At 34.9% G+C, this 18,218-nt stretch overlaps 1 protein-coding gene and 1 long non-coding RNA gene across 3 annotated transcripts in view; one reads left to right on the top strand and one right to left on the bottom strand.

The window, feature by feature from the left end:
- LOC135841564 (uncharacterized) overlaps nucleotides 1-18,218 on the bottom strand; it is a 43,739-nt gene that overhangs the window by 19,714 nt on the left and 5,807 nt on the right. The window contains exon 2 of the long non-coding RNA XR_010557945.1: nucleotides 10,711-10,864. This is a non-coding gene — a long non-coding RNA (uncharacterized LOC135841564). The remainder of the gene's footprint in view (nucleotides 1-10,710; nucleotides 10,865-18,218) is intronic.
- Nucleotides 584-7,539, top strand: LOC135838514 (acetylcholine receptor subunit alpha-like 2). 2 transcript variants are annotated; one of them, XM_065354182.1, is made up of 14 exons: nucleotides 584-779; nucleotides 1,089-1,210; nucleotides 1,290-1,321; nucleotides 1,618-1,730; nucleotides 1,918-2,164; nucleotides 2,233-2,395; nucleotides 4,793-4,920; nucleotides 5,002-5,046; nucleotides 5,166-5,275; nucleotides 5,359-5,569; nucleotides 5,982-6,126; nucleotides 6,524-6,676; nucleotides 6,987-7,087; nucleotides 7,205-7,539. In XM_065354182.1, the coding sequence occupies exons 4-14, from the start codon at nucleotides 1,618-1,620 to the stop codon at nucleotides 7,415-7,417; spliced, it is 1,629 nt and encodes a 542-aa protein (XP_065210254.1). In that variant the 5' UTR covers nucleotides 584-779; nucleotides 1,089-1,210; nucleotides 1,290-1,321; the 3' UTR covers nucleotides 7,418-7,539. The 2 variants fall into 2 exon arrangements, with proteins under 2 accessions (XP_065210254.1, XP_065210253.1); XM_065354181.1 differs by having other exon boundaries at nucleotides 1,280-1,321.

Below are 18,218 nucleotides of genomic sequence, written 5' to 3'. Positions count from 1 at the left end.
GTAGAAATTTAGTTTGTAACCTATTTCGACCTGCCTAGTCGACTAGTGACGCTTTCGAACCGTTCTGGAGCCTTCAGCGTATTCACGGTTTCAGGATGACAATAAAATTCCAGCACGTATTAACTCCCGAGTTAAAATTTTTGTGACCCATTCGAGCGATTCGAGCTCATATATTCAAAATCGTTTTGGGCTCTCGTTTAAATACAAAATTTTCTCCAGTGATGATTTGCGAAGAAATTAATACATTTACCTAAAGAATTCTACGAAAAAGAATTGGCCAGAGAATCTAGTCAATTCTGCTTCAGCCTACCTATCAATTGGCCTCGCCTTTTCTCGGTGAAATTTTCTCCAGCCCCTCCTTCGGCGGCTCTAATATGAAAAATTGTGGGGGGGGGGGCGCAGACAGATTTGGAGTCCTTGTTCTCATAATCGCGTCTGGTCTCACTCAACAAATTTTTTAGTACGTGGGCTTATTATTTCATATCTAATCATTTACATCCTGTATTTAAAATAGTAGGTATACGATACGAGTACCTATAGGAAATTAAATACTTTATTGTTATACTTATCAAAATGTGATGAACTATGTGAATTCATTCGAAATGAACAGTCCTATGTTTTTCGCTATTACGTGGTCACGTGCATGTCCATAATTATTGAAGATTCATCGTCAAAAAATAATATGTTTTTTGGTCAAGCATTGGTGAAATGTTACGTGATTTTTAACATTTTATTACTGGCAAATTATGGAAACGGACACGACTGCGAAACTTTAGCAGGTAAGTATGCAAATAGATATCCGCATTCATACATTTTACATAATACACGTAGGTAGCATCGGCCATTATTTGAAAATCTAATTTTTACTGGGAGAATGAAAGAAATCAATTTCATTCTTTTTGTCTGTGAAAATAAAATTTGAGGAGAACAGAGTATAATTTTTTGGAAAATTTTCGATTTTGACCAAACGAAGCGATGGAGAAAGCTTTAGAAAAGTTTGAATTTGGGAGGTCCAAAAAAATTCGTAAAAATAGCAGCAAAAAGATGAAAAAAACTGCATCATTACAATTAGTGAAATATTTTGACAGGTAACTCAACAGAAAAACTTAGATGTCGATTGTTTTCAAATTACAATTCATCTATCTCTCGGAAAACTACTTCAGAAGATTGTCTTCAAATACTGAACTTGGAAATTTTTCATGCTGATATAGTAGGTTTTTTTCGTCAGTCATTTTTTGATATAATTAGGAATAAAAGTAGATATCAATAAATGTTTCAGCATGTTTCAGGAATATTACAGCTGATCGGAACTGCAAAAGTGGTTAGTATTTCATTTTTTTTTTTTTTTTTTTTGCATAATTCGGTCACTTTTAAACTTGATCTCTCCCCCCTTCCAAGATGTTATGAACTCTGAATCCGCCACTGATTTATTGTCGTTTTCACTTACCACAAATGCCATCAAGTACATTTCTATGAGACAAAATGGTTTAGTGATCAACTACACTACAACTTTAGCAAGAAAAAAGTGCTGTTAAAATATCCTCATGTTCCTCTCTTCCTCACCCACCTGTATATGCGGTAATTAAATATGTACTTCTGAACTTTTTCTACATCCAGATGTGGAAAGATGAGCAATTGACCTGGGAACCAAATGAATACAATGATACACAGTCTCTAGATATTGGGAATCATTTTCACCAAATATGGAAACCAGATTTCATATTGATCAAGTATGTACCCATAGATATAAAGTTTATCCCCGTAGTCAATGGGATCACTTTATACATATTTTCAAGTTCATTAGTTCCTTATGCTACTGTGTGGTCATTTAAACTGGTATACATTTTCAACTAAATTGCAACCACGTATGACGACCATAACAAATGTCATCTACATCACATTACAACTTCATTACAGCAATGCATTCATCAAGAATAAACCTTTACTCGATTCTGGCGGTGTTACTACAGTAATGCATAATGGAACAGTAATATTCTGGACAAACTACATCAGTATACAAGCAACGTGTCCAGTCACAGTAAAAATTAGACCGTGGTACAATCATACTTGCCAACTTGATTTTAAAACCAGCTCACTAAACCCCTTGTTCACCATTCATCATCAAAGTGAATCTTCACTTCCTAGAATTTTAAATAATTCTGATGTAAGTATTCATCTCATAAATTGGAATTTCTGTGCTCGACTCTACTATAATGTACAACATTTATAAAGAGATCAAATTCTGGCATCGAATCACCATGGACTGTCAGCAAAACCGAAAGAGTCACATCAATAGATGGCAACCATACATCATCTGATTACGCGATATCGATTGACGTTGAACTAAATAGAAACATTGGCATTTTCAAATCTACAAGATGTGTCCCATTTTCAAGTTGGTATATTTTTATTTGAATATGTATGCCACAGACATTGTAAGGTGCACCAGGGTAAGTGTGGATGTATTTTTCACAATTTCAACTTTGACCAACTGATACTCTCTCATCAATGAACCTATTATGATCAATTTTTTTCTATACTCGTACAGTGGCGTAGCCAAGGGGGGGGCGAAGGGGGCCATGCCCCCCCCCTTGCGAGCGAAAATTTGAAAGAAAACATGCAAAAATGGACGTTTTTTCGTTGTGTGGGCCCATTTTTTCTAAAAATTTTCGCTCTCGCAGTAATTTTGCCTTCTTTTTCATGAAATTGCCACACATCACAATTAGTCCGGCATATGACAACAGGAGTAATTGCATCCCCCCCCCGCCGATCCTCCGGGACAACCTTCTTATTAAAGGGGATATCCTAAGGAACATTTTAAAGCAAACTTGCCAAAAAAAAGTTGGCCTTACTTACAAAATGGCGGCCATTTTGATTGACAAGTCAGCCGAATTCGCAGATTTTGCGTTTTAACATAAGACTTGCACGAACTTTTTCAAACTTTACAAAGGTAGATCGAAAGATCATGCAACAATTTATCACCTGTCAAAATTTCAAGTGCTAAAGTGCGTTTTTCGATTTTTTGGTGAATTTTTGAAAATCGAATTTAGGCCAAAAATGAGGGAAAAAATCAAAATTTTACCAAATTGACCAAGAAAGCTGAAATTTGGGATATACCCTATTTTCGACATGCCAAATCGATTGGAAACGGTTTCGACCCGTTTTGAGTAGATCTGGAGCCTCTATCAGATTTTTGAAACTCGAAATTCGCACAAAATTCCATCAAATGAGAGTTGTAAAGCTAAAATTTATTCTAAAAACTAATTTCAATACGCTACGAAGTACTGCAGGTGAATTTCAAGTCGTTTTGGAGCCTCCAGCGACTTTTTGAAAATTCCTGATACCTCCAGCAGATTTTTGAAACTTTAAATTTTCACAAAATTTCATCAAATGGAGATGGAAAGCTGAAATTTACACTATACTCCAATTTTAACGCCCTCTGAAGACGACTTCTAGTGGATTTCAAGTCATTTTAGAGCCTCCCACGTCTTTTTTGAAAATTACTGGAGCCTCCAGTACATTTTTGAAACTTATGGAGAGTTGAAATTAATTCTGCAAACTAATTTCAATACGCTACGAAGTTGACTGCTGGTGAATTTCTAGTCATTTTGGAGCCTCCAGCAACTTTTTGAAAGGTTGTATGACGTTTTTTTGGAAAATTGAAATTTCTTAAAAGCAGCTGGAAGCTTTAAAACCATTTGAAACCACCATGTAGTCTGCGAAGTAAATTCCAGCTTGCCAACTCCATTTGATAAATTAATGCTGGGGAAATTTCAAGTTTCGAAAATCTACTGGAGGCTCCAGTAATTTTCAAAAAAGTCACTGGAGGACCAAAAATGACTTTAACCCACCTGAAGTCGTCTTCAGAGGGTGTTAAAATTGGAGTGTAGAGTAAATTTCACCTTTCCATCTCCATTTGATGAAATTTTGTGAAAATTTACAGTTTCAAAAATCTGCTGGAGGCTCCAGTAATTTTCAAAAAAAGTCGCTGGTGGCCCTAAAATTACTTGAACCCACCTGAAGTCGTCTTCAGAGAGTGTTAAAATTGGAGTAAGCATAGAGTAAATTTCAACTTTAGAATAAATTTTAGCTTTACAACTCCAATTTGATGAAATTTTACGGGAATTTCGAGTTTCAAAAATCTGCTGGAGGCTCCAGAACTGCTCAAAACGGGTTGAAACCGTTTCCAATCGATTTGGCATGTCGAAAGTAGGGTATATCCCAAATTTCAGCTTTCTTGGTCAATTTGGTAAAATTTTGATTTTTTCCCTCATTTTTGGCCTTAATTCGATTTTCAAAAATTCACCCAAAATCGAAAAACGCACTTTAGCACTTGAAATTTTGACAGATGATAAATTGTTGCATGATCTTTCGATCTACCTTTGTAAAGTTTGAAAAGGTTCGTGCAAGTCCTATGTTAAAACGCAAAATCTGCGAATTCGGCTGACCTGTCAATCAAAATGGCCGCCATTTTGTAAGTAAGGCCAACTTTTTTTTTGACAAGTTTGCTTTAAAATGTTCCTTAGGATATCCCCATTAAGAAAAAAGTTGTCCCGGAGGGTCGGCGGGGGGGAGGGTGCAATTACTCCTATTGTCATATGCCGGACTAAATAGATTTCCAGAAAATTACCCCTGATTTCGATTTTTCATGCCTAAAAATCTGGTTTTGCCCCCTCCTTGAGAAAATCCTGGCTACGCCACTGTACTCGTATGTTCCCACAAGGGATCCTATTAACCTATGGTGAAAATTTGAGCGTAATTGTCATACATACGTACATATAACTTTCAACAGACACCTACAAAGATGAAATCAAATGCCATTTGTTTTCAAAGTTCAATTTGCTTTTACCTTCACCAAGTGGATTTGTGCAGACTCCCTATAGCCCTTTAATAACTGCGATCATCTCATACGTCGATTTGGTAAGATTCTACGCAATTTTCATACCAAAGCTTCATAATACATATTTGCAAAGTTGTAATGAAAATTCTATTCAATTATAGAACATTGAGGATGGAACACTTCTGTTGATTGGATACAAGATAATAGTAAGTGAAATCACCGCATGTTGACTGTCATGCTAGCCATAAACCCCATTACATTGCAATGTCTTTCTCTGCTAATTAAGATTACATCGAGTGAGTTCATCTATGTATGTATTTGACAGAAATGGGAAGATGAACGAATGGTTTGGGACACCAAGAAATTTGGAAATATGTGGCACCTGGATATTGACGACGCTGATTCAGTATGGAAGCCAAACTTGGTACTTAACAAGTAATAAAATTGTTTAAAACAGGTAAATTGGTAAAATAATGATTGCATTTTATAAGGCAAATAACATTTTGAAAACATTTCAGTAACTTAATTCAAGAAGACTCCATAAATAAGCGATCATTTGGCACAGATGACTTGAGGGTACTTGATAATGGTGATTGCCATTGGAAGTATTCGATAAAGATACTCACAAAATGCGACATGAGCTCTAATGGTTGGCCATGGGATCCTCAAAAGTGTCAACTCGATTTTACACTCAGTACACCAGCTGTGGATTTTTTATCGTTTAAATACGTGAGCTTCATTCATTCCCTCGTACCGGGGCCCCAATGATATCGAGCATAGATGGTGCAGACTGCAGACACTGCATTCTATTCTGTTCTGTTCTCACTTTTGCAGTCAGTTTTTCTTCACTTTCGTGATTGATTCACATAATAGAAAAGTTCTTTAGTTTGAAAATTGAGCCTTTGAACGACAAAACAAAGTCTAAAGCATGGAAAATATTGAATACCTGATTTGAATTAAATTAATTTGTACCACCACTGAATGTGTTTTAGTTTTGTAATACACAACGCTGAAAATCCACATTTTGTGATGGAAATTTTGGCACTAGCTACGCTTGATATTATTCAAGACCCTGTCTGCATATGTTTCTTCATTTTCGTGTTGGGTAGGTACTAATTTGTTTGTGATTTTAAATCTCAAGCATTTGGGATATTTACATGGAGTGCCATCATTATGGACAATAACCAGCTTCCAGCAAGTACAAGATCTTCTCAAATTGAAAGTAGAAATAACTTTGAAAATGAATAGCAATACAGGGCAGGTGGTGTTGCTTTCAACATTTATAGGTATGTATGTAATAATAAATGTTAGTAGGTGGTAGGTAGGTACCTATTTTGTATTTATTAAATTTTAAAACCTGGCAATTGAAGCTTCAATCAGTTCTTTTAACTTTCAAGTTCCATGAAAAAAAAACCAAAAGAATGGCAAAAGTAAGATTTTTATACGTATTCGGCCTCCGTTTTGTTTCTGTTATGTTATTTTCTTGGATCTTTGTTTTTATTCTTGTTCCCGTTCTTTCAATTTAATGTTTCCGTTTTTGTTCTTTTACAAAAATTGTGTTTTTTTTGTTCTTTCTCAAAAATTATGTTGTTTTTTTTTCATACTCTGGTTTCCATATTTTTCAGTCCTTTTGTTTTCACAATCTAAAATAGTTTTTGAACAGATGAACTATGTATTTTTCAGCTGTAAGTTTGGTGATGCTGATATCTTTCTTGATACCTCCGATGAGTGGAATGAAACTGACTTCAAAAATATCATCTACTCTGCTTCTGATACTTTTTCTGCTGATGATGATAAGTTCGATTCCAAATTTCAGCACAAAAGCATATAATTTTGGTAAGTAGAGATAGATCATTATTATTTTTTTTTCAATTTTAGATAGGTACCAGGGCTTTGGAGTGGGATTAATTTCATGCCAGTTCTGGTTTCCGCACCAGTGCTCCACTTAAAAATTTATTTCGACGAGTCGTTAGGGACAGGGAATCTGAAAATTACGTCCACTAATAAAAATGCATTTATAGTTCTTCTCACCTCTCCTACGACTACTGATCAACAATATTTTCATCATTTTTATTGAATTTTTTCTGAACGTTCCAAAAAATATTACATTGTTTTGAATTTGATTCAATTTTGTTTTGTGCTTCAGTGATCGGACTTGTTGTGTTATTATTAATATTGGGAGTATCTAGCTGTGTAACCGCCAAATTGGTTCAATTTTCAAGAATAAAACATTCATCACTGGTTGAGGTATGGTTTCGCCATTTAAATAAATGTATCGGTATTAACTAAGTAGGCTAATCATACCCACCACACATTACCGAATTATCGATGTATTTTACATCTTTGGTATGTCAACAAATGTAGCAAGGAGCAATTTCTGAAGAAAGCAAATGCGAAAACAGCAAGGTGGACACATTGCAGTTGCAACCTATGACATCCACTGATGACGAATGCACATCTGAAGAATCTCTGTTGAATAGGAATGGAAATAAATGGTTAAACGTAGCCGTTGTGGTGGAACTTTCATCATTTGGGATCTGTTTGATTGTTGTTATATTTCTTATCATGAGTTTATAATCTATTGAAACTCAATAATATAAGGTAGCGTTTTCTGTTGAAACTTAATTTGATATCTAATAATTTTGAAATATGTATGTCAAACTTATGAAAAACTTGAAAAAAAATCGTTCAAATTATGATATTGTGTCATATTTAATCATCGACTTAAGCAAAGAACATATCCATGGATTAAAACTTTCTTAGAAGAGGAGACTTGACACCCATTTACAAAAAATTTCAATAAGAAACAGGTATTTTTTGCAATTTTGAAAAATTAATTTTGATGTAAGACGCTTGATGTTTGACGAAAAAAGTATTTTTTGATCAATGTTGAAAAGGCCAGTGACCTTGAAAGTTCAAACAGATGGGTCAATAACATTGATAGGCTAGACAGGAACACATGAGGACATCGAGAAACCAGACAGACAGACATACAGACGACCCTGGAAAGCTGAACAGTAAGGTCAGTGATCTTGAAAGTTTGAATATACGGGTCAATGACCTCAAGAAGCCAGACAGGCAGATATCATAAGACTTTGAACAGCCAGATCGACACTTAGACATTTAGACAACCTTGAGAAGCTATAGACAGGAACACAGACAACCTTTAAAGGACAGACAAACGAGACCTTCAAAAACATTGAAAACAAATGAGCAATTTCTCAAATTAAAATATCATCTCAGAATTTCTTTTGTCTGACTTTTAAACCGTTGGAAAAAGTCCGGATGAATTCTCAAAATTCACAATTAAATATCTAATTCTTGACACGAAGTAGAAAACATAATATATTTGAAATAAAATTTGTCTTGCAGAAGAGACTTTTTACCACCATTTTTAATTACATTTTTTTTACAGATACGTCTTGGCTTTGGTCAACTTTAATAGAGATTTAAACTGTTTTTGGTAATTGTCAGCAATTTCAATTTTTTTTTTTTTTTTGAGTTCTTTTACATCATTTCAGAACACTTTCAACACTGAACACTTTTTTCATGCATTTTGGAAACTTTTACCGAAAGGAGGAGTCCAGATAATGCCATTTTTTGGCACCAGACAATTATCGACTCGACCACTTAAAATGTTGTAATAAATGTTCCAAATACGAATCCGTGGTTAGTTAACCCAAAATGACTATTTTTAAGGCTCCACGAGTTCCCAAAGTTTTGAATTAAAAAAATCACGTTTTCACGATTTCAACGAAGTGAAACCTCAGAAAATTTCAATTATGAAAGTTACAAGAAAAATCAAATGAAAAATTATCGAGCACTTGCTATAGTATGTTTCAAATGTAAATTATCCAAATTATTCGAAAAAATATGCATAAACGCCATTTCTAGGGATGCTCAAAGTGGGGGGGGGGTTAAAAAAAGGGTTAAAAATTATACGAACCTACAGAGGGAGCTTAATTAAACTGGTTCATCTAGATAATTAAATATATACCTCAAAACGTTACGATCAGCGCAAATCGCAGGATTCTAGTTTTCCAGGGGTTCCCAAACTATCAAAATTACGAAAAATTGGGATTTTGAGTACTGTCGCAAACTTTTATTGAGCACAACTCAAAATTTCGTAGGAGGAGGTCTTTCAGATACTGATAATTTATAACAAGTTTTTTAGCAAGTTCAAAGGGGTAGGTTCAAATTCAAAATGATGGTTCCAAAATTTTCCAAAAATTAATCCCCTCCCGATTTCGGCCCCCGAAGGTCGAAAATAGGAAAATCACCTCGAATCACGTTTACGGGTTCAAACAGAGATACATATTTTACGCTAAAACAGTTTTTGAAAATAATACTCAGTGGTTCCTAAAATCATTTCTTTATTCATATCTTTGGGAACCCCTGGAGCCCACATAATGATCATTTTGAGTTAACTAATCACGGATTCGTATTTTATGAGTCATTTATTACAACATTTTAAGAGTAGTCGAGTCGATAGCTGTCTCCGGACTTCTCCTTTCAATTTGTTTTTTTTTTTGCAATATTCATTGATTTTTGCTTTTTTGGGCATTTACAACATTTTGAAAAGTTGTCGACACTTTTGCATATTTTCATGAAATTTTATTTCTTTTTGGTAATTTTTAGGAATTTCAGTGTTTTTCGTGAGTGTTTAAAGCATAATTTTCAAGGGTTCGATGATTTCGGGCAGTTTTCATTAATTTTAATGTCTTTTTTATTGAGCACTTTTACATCATTTTTCAATTCATTTTAAACACTTTTTCGCGCATTTTGCAAAAATTTTGCTGACAGTCACATGAGAAATATTTAGAAAATCGCTCACCCCTCCCCCAAGTGCAAAAAGCTCGGCGATTTGACATCGAATAACCCTCTACAGAGTTTCAACCCTTCATTTGGAAGCGAGTTCAGATCTGCCAACATGAAAAACACATCCCTGTTTCATAACAGTGGTAAAGATAGCGTACCTAGTCAGAAATTCTCGCTCTCATCACGTTTCAAGCATTAAAAGAAAAAGTGGAGACAGATTCCTGCGATTTGACTTTTTATTTAATCTCAATTTCAATCATCATTTACACAGGGTGTTCAGAAAAACACCACGCAAAATTTATCAAGTTTGTCTTCTTATAATTTAAATGATGATTAATCAACCTTCAAAATTTAAGCAGGTTGGTACCTCTACCTACTCATTTACATATAATTCGTATGAATGAAACCAGAACCAAAAAAAAAATCTAACAGAGACACCCTGTATGGAACTTCTCCAACAAAACAACCCAGTTTGGTGTCGAAGACCCAGATTCTTAAAGAAGAGTTGGTAGTCCTTAGCCACACACACACACACTTGACAACAATAATTATACATATTAGATTCATCTTTTTTCAATTATTCACGTACTTTTCAAACATTGTTTCGTTTCTTTGGTTTTGCAAACAATACATTCTCAAGTATCCATTTGAGAATTACTTTTGTGTATCCTATAGGTACTATTTTATTGTATTTTTCTTTGTTTTTTCGTCGAAAACTTGAAACAAATCTTTCCTTGTTTTCATGCATCATTAAGAACAACGTAGAAAAAAATGATGCAAAGTACATTTTCAGTGTAAAAGTGAGGTGCATTGAATGCATTAATTCTCTGAATACGTTGAGTATACTCTAAAAACACCAGTACATGCATACGTAGACAGTCGTGGACGTCGAAGAGTCTTTTTAGAAATATTTTTCACCTTATATTTAAAGGATTAATTACCTATTGAAATAACGGTACAGGCGATTCCACACAGAACGAACCCTAAGTATATTCGAGACTCAGATTTTTCAGCACACATACCTATCAACTGAGTACTTCCTTACTACTTACCTATGGATAGTTGGATACGATTTATTCTAACTATAGACGTGCATCACGTCACTCAACCGCAGGAACCTCTGCAGCCTGCTGCCTGCTTCTTCGGCTTCATTCCTCCATCATGCATTCGGGCGTCGAATTATTCCTCGACATCTCACCACCTCACCTGCAACACGATAAAAGTTGAAGAAAAAAAATACAGTCTTCAAGGGCAATATTTATAACAAAATGAAGATAAAACGCAGTCAGCACACCGCTAGGATGATAATACATATATTTTCGTGTAAAAGATATACTACATCTTCCTCATTGTTATTGTTGTTGTTATTATTGCTATGTAGCGATAAGGTAAACCAGTGCTGGTGGCCTCCATACCAGACGGTGGTGAGACGGTGTAACCTTAACGAGATGTCACTTTAACGCTTCATATGACAACCACGCTACCGGTTTTTATGCCTTGTCATCGAGCTGGAGATTTACTCCTCTTTCTCTTCTTTTCTCACTCTTGTACATATTTTTATAGGGGTGCGTAAATTTCAATACTCCACAACAGATAGGTAATTAGCTATAGGTACCTGGACCTACTTACATTACGACGATGACTTTTGAATTATTTGTAGAAGTGGTGCGACGCTCTGGTTAAAGACTGATGCGTCAGGTAACTAAATGGGGGAGGGCAGGGGATGGTTTTCAAAAATTGTCTCCTTATGAGATACCATATTTGTTAGGTAAGTTGAAAAATTATTGAGAGTGATATTTTTCAAAGTGAGAATGAAAAACCCTTTTTTGAGCACCCCTGCGATATGCATTTAAAATGAAAAACTAGTTCTGCGTATGAATTTCTAATTTTTACGTACTATACGTAGGCCTAGCTAGGCCACATCGATAGGTCGACTCGATATCGACACCGATGCGTCAATTGCCATTGTTATAGACACCAGGGATTATTTCGGTACAAGATTCGACATCGTCGATAGACGATTGACTTAAAAATGTCTTCACTTTTCAACATTATATGACTAATTTTAAAACAAAAGGGTTAAGAATGCACAAAAATCAGATTAAATATGAGGAATTTGAAGTATGGTATGCCTGATAATCGCATATTTCAAATACACGTACGTACATAAGTCGTCATTGTATATGAGTAAACACACATGACAGCAAAATCACTTATGTCTATCACTCTTTTGCAAGATTTTAGGAAATAATACAGTGATTCAGCAAGAAGAGGAGAAAGGAAAGGTGACGAATTCCTCAGCGTTTCGATGTGCAATTCTAAAAATATTTGCGTATTTTTAAAAAGATATCCATTCTTTTGTACCAATATTTATTTCTCAATGTATTTCTCTATGATAAAAATTTAAAAGTTCCTTTAATGCCTGAGAGAATATTAATCCAAAGAATTTTCATGAGACACGTTGAACTGAACAATCAGATCGTAATAATTTGAACAAAGAATTGAAATTTAAGTAATCACTCATTTTGGAAGTTGAGAATTTTCCTCAATTTTTTCCAAAACATTAAGTATGTCGATTCCCAAAAGTCAAATTGACAAAAATGCAGATGGAAACAAAAAGCCAAGCTGATTGAAATTTTCTGCAAAATTTCATCAGCTGAAAATTTTTTTGATTGTTTTTCTCAATTTTTTCTAGAAGACCCACGAAGGAAGATTTTAATGCTCCAAAACATAAAATATCAATTCCTTTCTTCAACAAATTTGACAGCTCACAAAACAAAATTACCTACGCTAGAGTTTACAATTTTGATCAAATGTTATTTTAGAACAATTGAATTTTGAAAAAAAAAAGTTGGTAAAAATTAATTTTTCTTTTGGAAACTAAGACTTGAAAATTTTTTAATGTTTTCTACTTTTACATAAAAGAAATTTTTGCTTCGAATGTAATAAAATTTTGAGCAAGGAGAAAAAACGCAAAGGTTTTGAAAATTGGTTGAAATTATGACTAAATTTGGAAAAAATCATATTCCAAAAAATAAATGAATTATAAATAAGAACGAAAATTCAAATTGATATATTTTCCGTACAAGTCCAAGAGCCTTCTGAAATCAATTTACGCAATTTCGACCTTGAAAGATGAGAGATTGTTGGTATCTTTAAAATCTTTGAAATTGAGAATTTGCAAAAACGATACCTCAATTTTTTGAAATGTTAATCACTTCAGCATAAAACGTTGTAGGTATTCGATGTAATTTTTTTAGAATTTTCAAGCATGGACATAATTTTCAACGTTATCAGTTAATTTTTTGTGCTCAAAAATAGGGAAACACTGATTTTCATCACATCGCCAAAAAGTTCTTCCATAGACCCAAAAACTAACAAAAGTTCCGCAAGTGTACGATTTGTAGTTTTTAATAAGGTTAACCCCTCTCGATTTTCTCAATAGCTCCATTTTCTTCAAGACTTTGGGCACCCCTCTCTTCCCTGTAAATGAACTTTGAGAACTGCAGTTTACGCCATTCGTAATCATATCACCGAGGTCTAACCAAATAAGAAATATTTTTAAATTCCATCGACCACAAGAGAAAAAAGTTCGGCGATCAGACATGTAATGACTCTTCTGGAATTTCAATTTGAAAGTTGGTAAAAATAAAAATTTGGAAAAAATGTCTGCTACCTACGAATAAAATAAAATTTTATGGAAGGAAAAAAAGCTCTACGATTTTGAAAATTGGTTAAAATTTAATTTCAGAATTTGAAGGGAAAATAATCGAGATTTAAATTTCTTATTTTAATATAGGTCGAGGTACCTACTTAAGAATTGTAAAATTACTCAATTTGAAAAAAAATCAAATTCCAAAAAGAATTACGCCTATATACATATAAGAACGAAAATTCAAATTGATATATTTTCAATACAAGTTCACAAGTCTTCTATTCTAATTTTCTTATTGAGATGTACAATTTTGACAATAGTATGTTTTTTGAACCAGAGGTCTGTCCAAAATTTTCAGGTCCTAGTTTGACTTAATAAGAACTTGAAACAGAATCACTAAATTGCTGCTGAGTGGTCTGATAGGTAGACGACAGACGACCTTGAAAGGCTAGACAGATGACGGAGTGACCTTGAAAGGCCATGACAAGAGGATAACGACCTTGAGAAATCTGACGGGTCAATGACCTTAAGAGGACAGACACGTAAACAGACCGTCTTTCTTAGCAAGCTGGACCAGTAGATTAGTAATTTTAAGCGGCTAAACATATGGGTCAATGCCCTCAAGACAGTAGACAGTCATTAGTCGGTCAGACGAACTTGAAAAATCAAACGAAAGGGTCAATGACCTTGAGAAACCAAACAGGCGACCTTGAGAAGTCAGACAAATAGACCGACAAACTTGGAAGATCAGACAGATAGGTCAGTGAGATTGAAAGTCCAGGTACGCAGGTCAATGACCTTGAGAATCCTATCACACAGGTCAATGACCTTGAGAATCCTATCACACAGGTCAATAACCTTGAGAATCCGGGCAGGGAGAAAGGCAATTTTTTGGCAACAATAAAGCGAAATTAAGGGGCAATTTTTGGAAAATAGTGAAATATTAAAAATTCATTGCTTTGACAACAAGCAACACTTTTAACTAACGGCAATTTTGACAAAATTCAAACATTTTGCTATTTTTGGCAGCAAGCGAGAATTCGACAACTTCAGCAAAAAACAAAACGTTGTAATCGGATGCTGAACAAACAGTGCAAACAATTCGAAGAGAAACATTTTTCTCCTTTTTTCCTTCAAAAAGTAGAGCTAAAAATGGAAAACATCGAATTTTTAAAAGGGCCTTCCCCTATAAGATGGTGTAAATCGGCCCTTATTGATCCATATGGGGGTCGAAAATGGTCCTGAAAATCATCCTTGATGTAATAAGTCCCCATACAAATTTTTGACCTCCCACCCCCTCCCGTTTCGGAGTTACCGCTCCCTAAAAATCAAAAATTCAAAAATTTGTATCTTGGAGGGAGGCTGAGGAAAATTTTCGAAATTTTCACAGATAGAGCGGGAAAATAAGGTAAAAAAGCGAAGGCGAAAAGGAAAAAATTGGCACATCAATTTTTTCTTCGGGAATGTGTTCAGATGGACCCCCTGAACTACCAAAAAAAACCCGACCCTCCTACCCCTGGAGCAAATTTTTTTAGGGGGCTAAAACCGGTTGCGATTCACGTTTTTTGCGTTTTACTCCGTAAATATTAGGTTTACGATAAAAACTACCATGACAAAAAATGTTCCCCTTCAAATTCTCGATAATTTGATACTACTCTCGATACCCATCCCTCAAGGGGGGTGCCTAAAAAAAGGGGTGGAAAGAGTAGGTGTTTCAAAAAAATGTAAGTCTAGTAAATTAATCAAAATTACCACTTAATATTATTCGTTTTCGCTCAATTTTTTTTTACAAAGTCTACACACCCAACTACTAATCAAACCACCATTGATTGATCTTCAACCCTCCCCGGGGGTTGGTGGGGGGTGCTTGATTTTTCAAGTAACACACAACTGAATCATGTATTCGAAAAACGAATCTGTACGTGCGATATATCGAAGAGTATGTTTTCGAGGTCGCTGAATACGAATATGAACTTATTTTCTGGGTCTAACCCCTCAAAGCCCCTCTGTGCCCCAAAAAGGGGGTCAAAATTTTGAAAAATCGCGAAAAGTCGAGTGATATATTATCGAATGGTATGTTTTTGAGGTCGCTAAGTACGAATATGAACTTATTTTTTTGGGACAACCCCTCGAAGCCCCCCATGTGACCCAAAAGGAGGGTCAAAATTGTGAAAAATCGCGAAAAGTCGAGTGATATATCGAATGGTATGTTATCGAGGTCGCTGAGTGCAAATATGAACTTATTTTTTTAGGCCAACCCCCGGAAACTCCCCTGTGCCCCAAAAAGAGAGTCAAAATTTTGAAAAATCGCGATAAGTCGAGTGATATATCGATTGATATGTTTTCAAAGTCGCTGAGTACGAATATGGTATTATTTTTTGCCCCCAACCCCACAAAGCTCCTGACTGCCCCAAAAAAGTCCAAAATTTTGAAAATTTTTGAAAAGTTGAGTGACATATCGAATTGTATGTTTTCAAAGTCGCTGAGTACGAATATGAACTGTTTTTCTGCTAACGATTCCTCAAAACCCCCTTACGCTCCCCTAAATAGGATAAAATTTTGAAAAGTTGCCAGTAATCGTGTAATATTTTGTCGAATATTATATTTTCAAGATCGTTGAAAACAAGACCATGGACTCATTTTCAATATATCACTCATTTTACTCTTTACACTTCCCACCAATTAGTGATGTTAAAAAATAGGGCAATAAAAGCAGGACAATTTCCCATATTTTATTTTGAAGGAAGGGCGAGATGTTCAATATTATTACAATCGATTTTTTTCACTACCTACTTTAAAAAACATTTTGATTTTTTTTCAATTCAAAATTTTAAAATGTTTAGATTTTCCCTCGCTAATTTTATCATTACTAGAGTAAAAATTTTTAGAAATTGAAATTTCCAAAATAAGGGAAGAATAAGTGGGAAATTGGAAATTTTTTTATTCAAAATATGAAAATACGAGCCATTTTTTCAAAACTACCTCAATATTTTTCAGAAAGGGGAGGCCCCAAATTTTTGTTTTATGATTAAAAAATAGGCCTAATAAAAAAGGCAAAGCAAGACAATTTCTGGAATTTTATTTGAATGGAAGGGGGAGGGGTTCAATATTATTTTCTCACTACTTCAAAAAGCATTTCGATTTTTTTTTTCAAATCAAAATTTTCAGATGCTTTGATGTCTCCCCCCTCCCCCTGAAATTTATCATCACTTGGTAGAAAATGTTTAGACATTCATGTTTTCAGCAAAAAAAAAAGAAGAAGAAGAAGAAGACGACGAAGAAGAAATAATAAATTAAAATAGCAAAAAATTTCAGTAATAATATGAAAAGACAAGCCATTTTCTCCCAAAAATACTTCAATTTTTTTCAGAAGGAAGTCTTAAAACTTTTGTTTCATGATTTAAAAATAGAACAAGTGAGTAGGCTACAAATTCGATATATCACTCGACTTATATCGCGATTTTTCAAAATTTTGACCCTCCTTTTGGGTCACATGGGGGGCTTCGAGGGGTTGTCCCAAAAAAATAAGTTCATATTCGTACTTAGCGACCTCAAAAACATACCATTCGATAATATATCACTCGACTTTTCGCGATTTTTCAAAATTTTGACCCCCTTTTTGGGGCACAGAGGGGCTTTGAGGGGTTAGACCCAGAAAATAAGTTCATATTCGTATTCAGCGACCTCGAAAACATACTCTTCGATATATCGCACGTACAGATTCGTTTTTCGAATACATGATTCAGTTGTGTGTTACTTGAAAAATCAAGCACCCCCCACCAACCCCCGGGGAGGGTTGAAGATCAATCAATGGTGGTTTGATTAGTAGTTGGGTGTGTAGACTTTGTAAAAAAAAATTGAGCGAAAACGAATAATATTAAGTGGTAATTTTGATTAATTTACTAGACTTACATTTTTTTGAAACACCTACTCTTTCCACCCCTTTTTTTAGGCACCCCCCTTGAGGGATGGGTATCGAGAGTAGTATCAAATTATCGAGAATTTGAAGGGGAACATTTTTTGTCATGGTAGTTTTTATCGTAAACCTAATATTTACGGAGTAAAACGCAAAAAACGTGAATCGCAACCGGTTTTAGCCCCCTAAAAAAATTTGCTCCAGGGGTAGGAGGGTCGGGTTTTTTTTGGTAGTTCAGAGGGTCCATCTGAACACATTCCCGAAGAAAAAATTGATGTGCCAATTTTTTCCTTTTTAAAACTGCTATTTGCCCGGTCTAAGATTGTGTACATTACATATGTGTTGGGTACTCACAGTAATTTTTTGAATTTTCTTCCTCCATTTTCTTCCATTTTTCAAGGGGGGGGGAGAGGTGAAAACTTTTAATTTTTTCAAATGGGGAGGGGGGTTACATAGCTGAATTTTTTCCAACACTTGATGATACCCTAAGGAATGACATTATATAATTTTTTCAAGGTCTCAAGGGGGGGGAACAAGGTCAAAAAAAGAAAGTTTGAAAAAAAATTCAACTTTGGGAAGCACTGAAAAGTTAGAGATGGCTGAATGGGAGTGTTCGGGGGTCGATAATTTAAGAGAGGTTCGATATGAGTAATTTATCACCACAAACACCTCCCTACCACCTTTTGGTCAGGACTGCTTGGCCAAAACAGATGAAAGGTGCTCGATTTTCACAGTTTTGGCAACCCCTGAATCGGTTTTGCAATTCGATCTGAAAAATGTGATGGTGGTTTCGGGACTGGAAAATAGTCTTGCATGGAGAGTTTTTACATCAAGGGTGACTTTTAGCACCATTTTCGACTCCATATATGGATCAAGGGCCAATTTCACCATCTTAGGGGAAGGCCCTTTTTTTTAAAAAAAAAAAGTAATTCACTCGGTCACTAGAAAAGTACTGAGTACGAGCCCGATATTTTGAAAAAATTTGAAAA

Source organism: Planococcus citri, chromosome 3, assembly GCF_950023065.1.
Source record: "Planococcus citri chromosome 3, ihPlaCitr1.1, whole genome shotgun sequence".
Taxonomy (NCBI): Eukaryota; Metazoa; Arthropoda; class Insecta; order Hemiptera; family Pseudococcidae; genus Planococcus; species Planococcus citri.
Note: the sequence above shows the minus strand (reverse complement) of the source record. Positions and strands in the feature narration are given on the sequence as shown.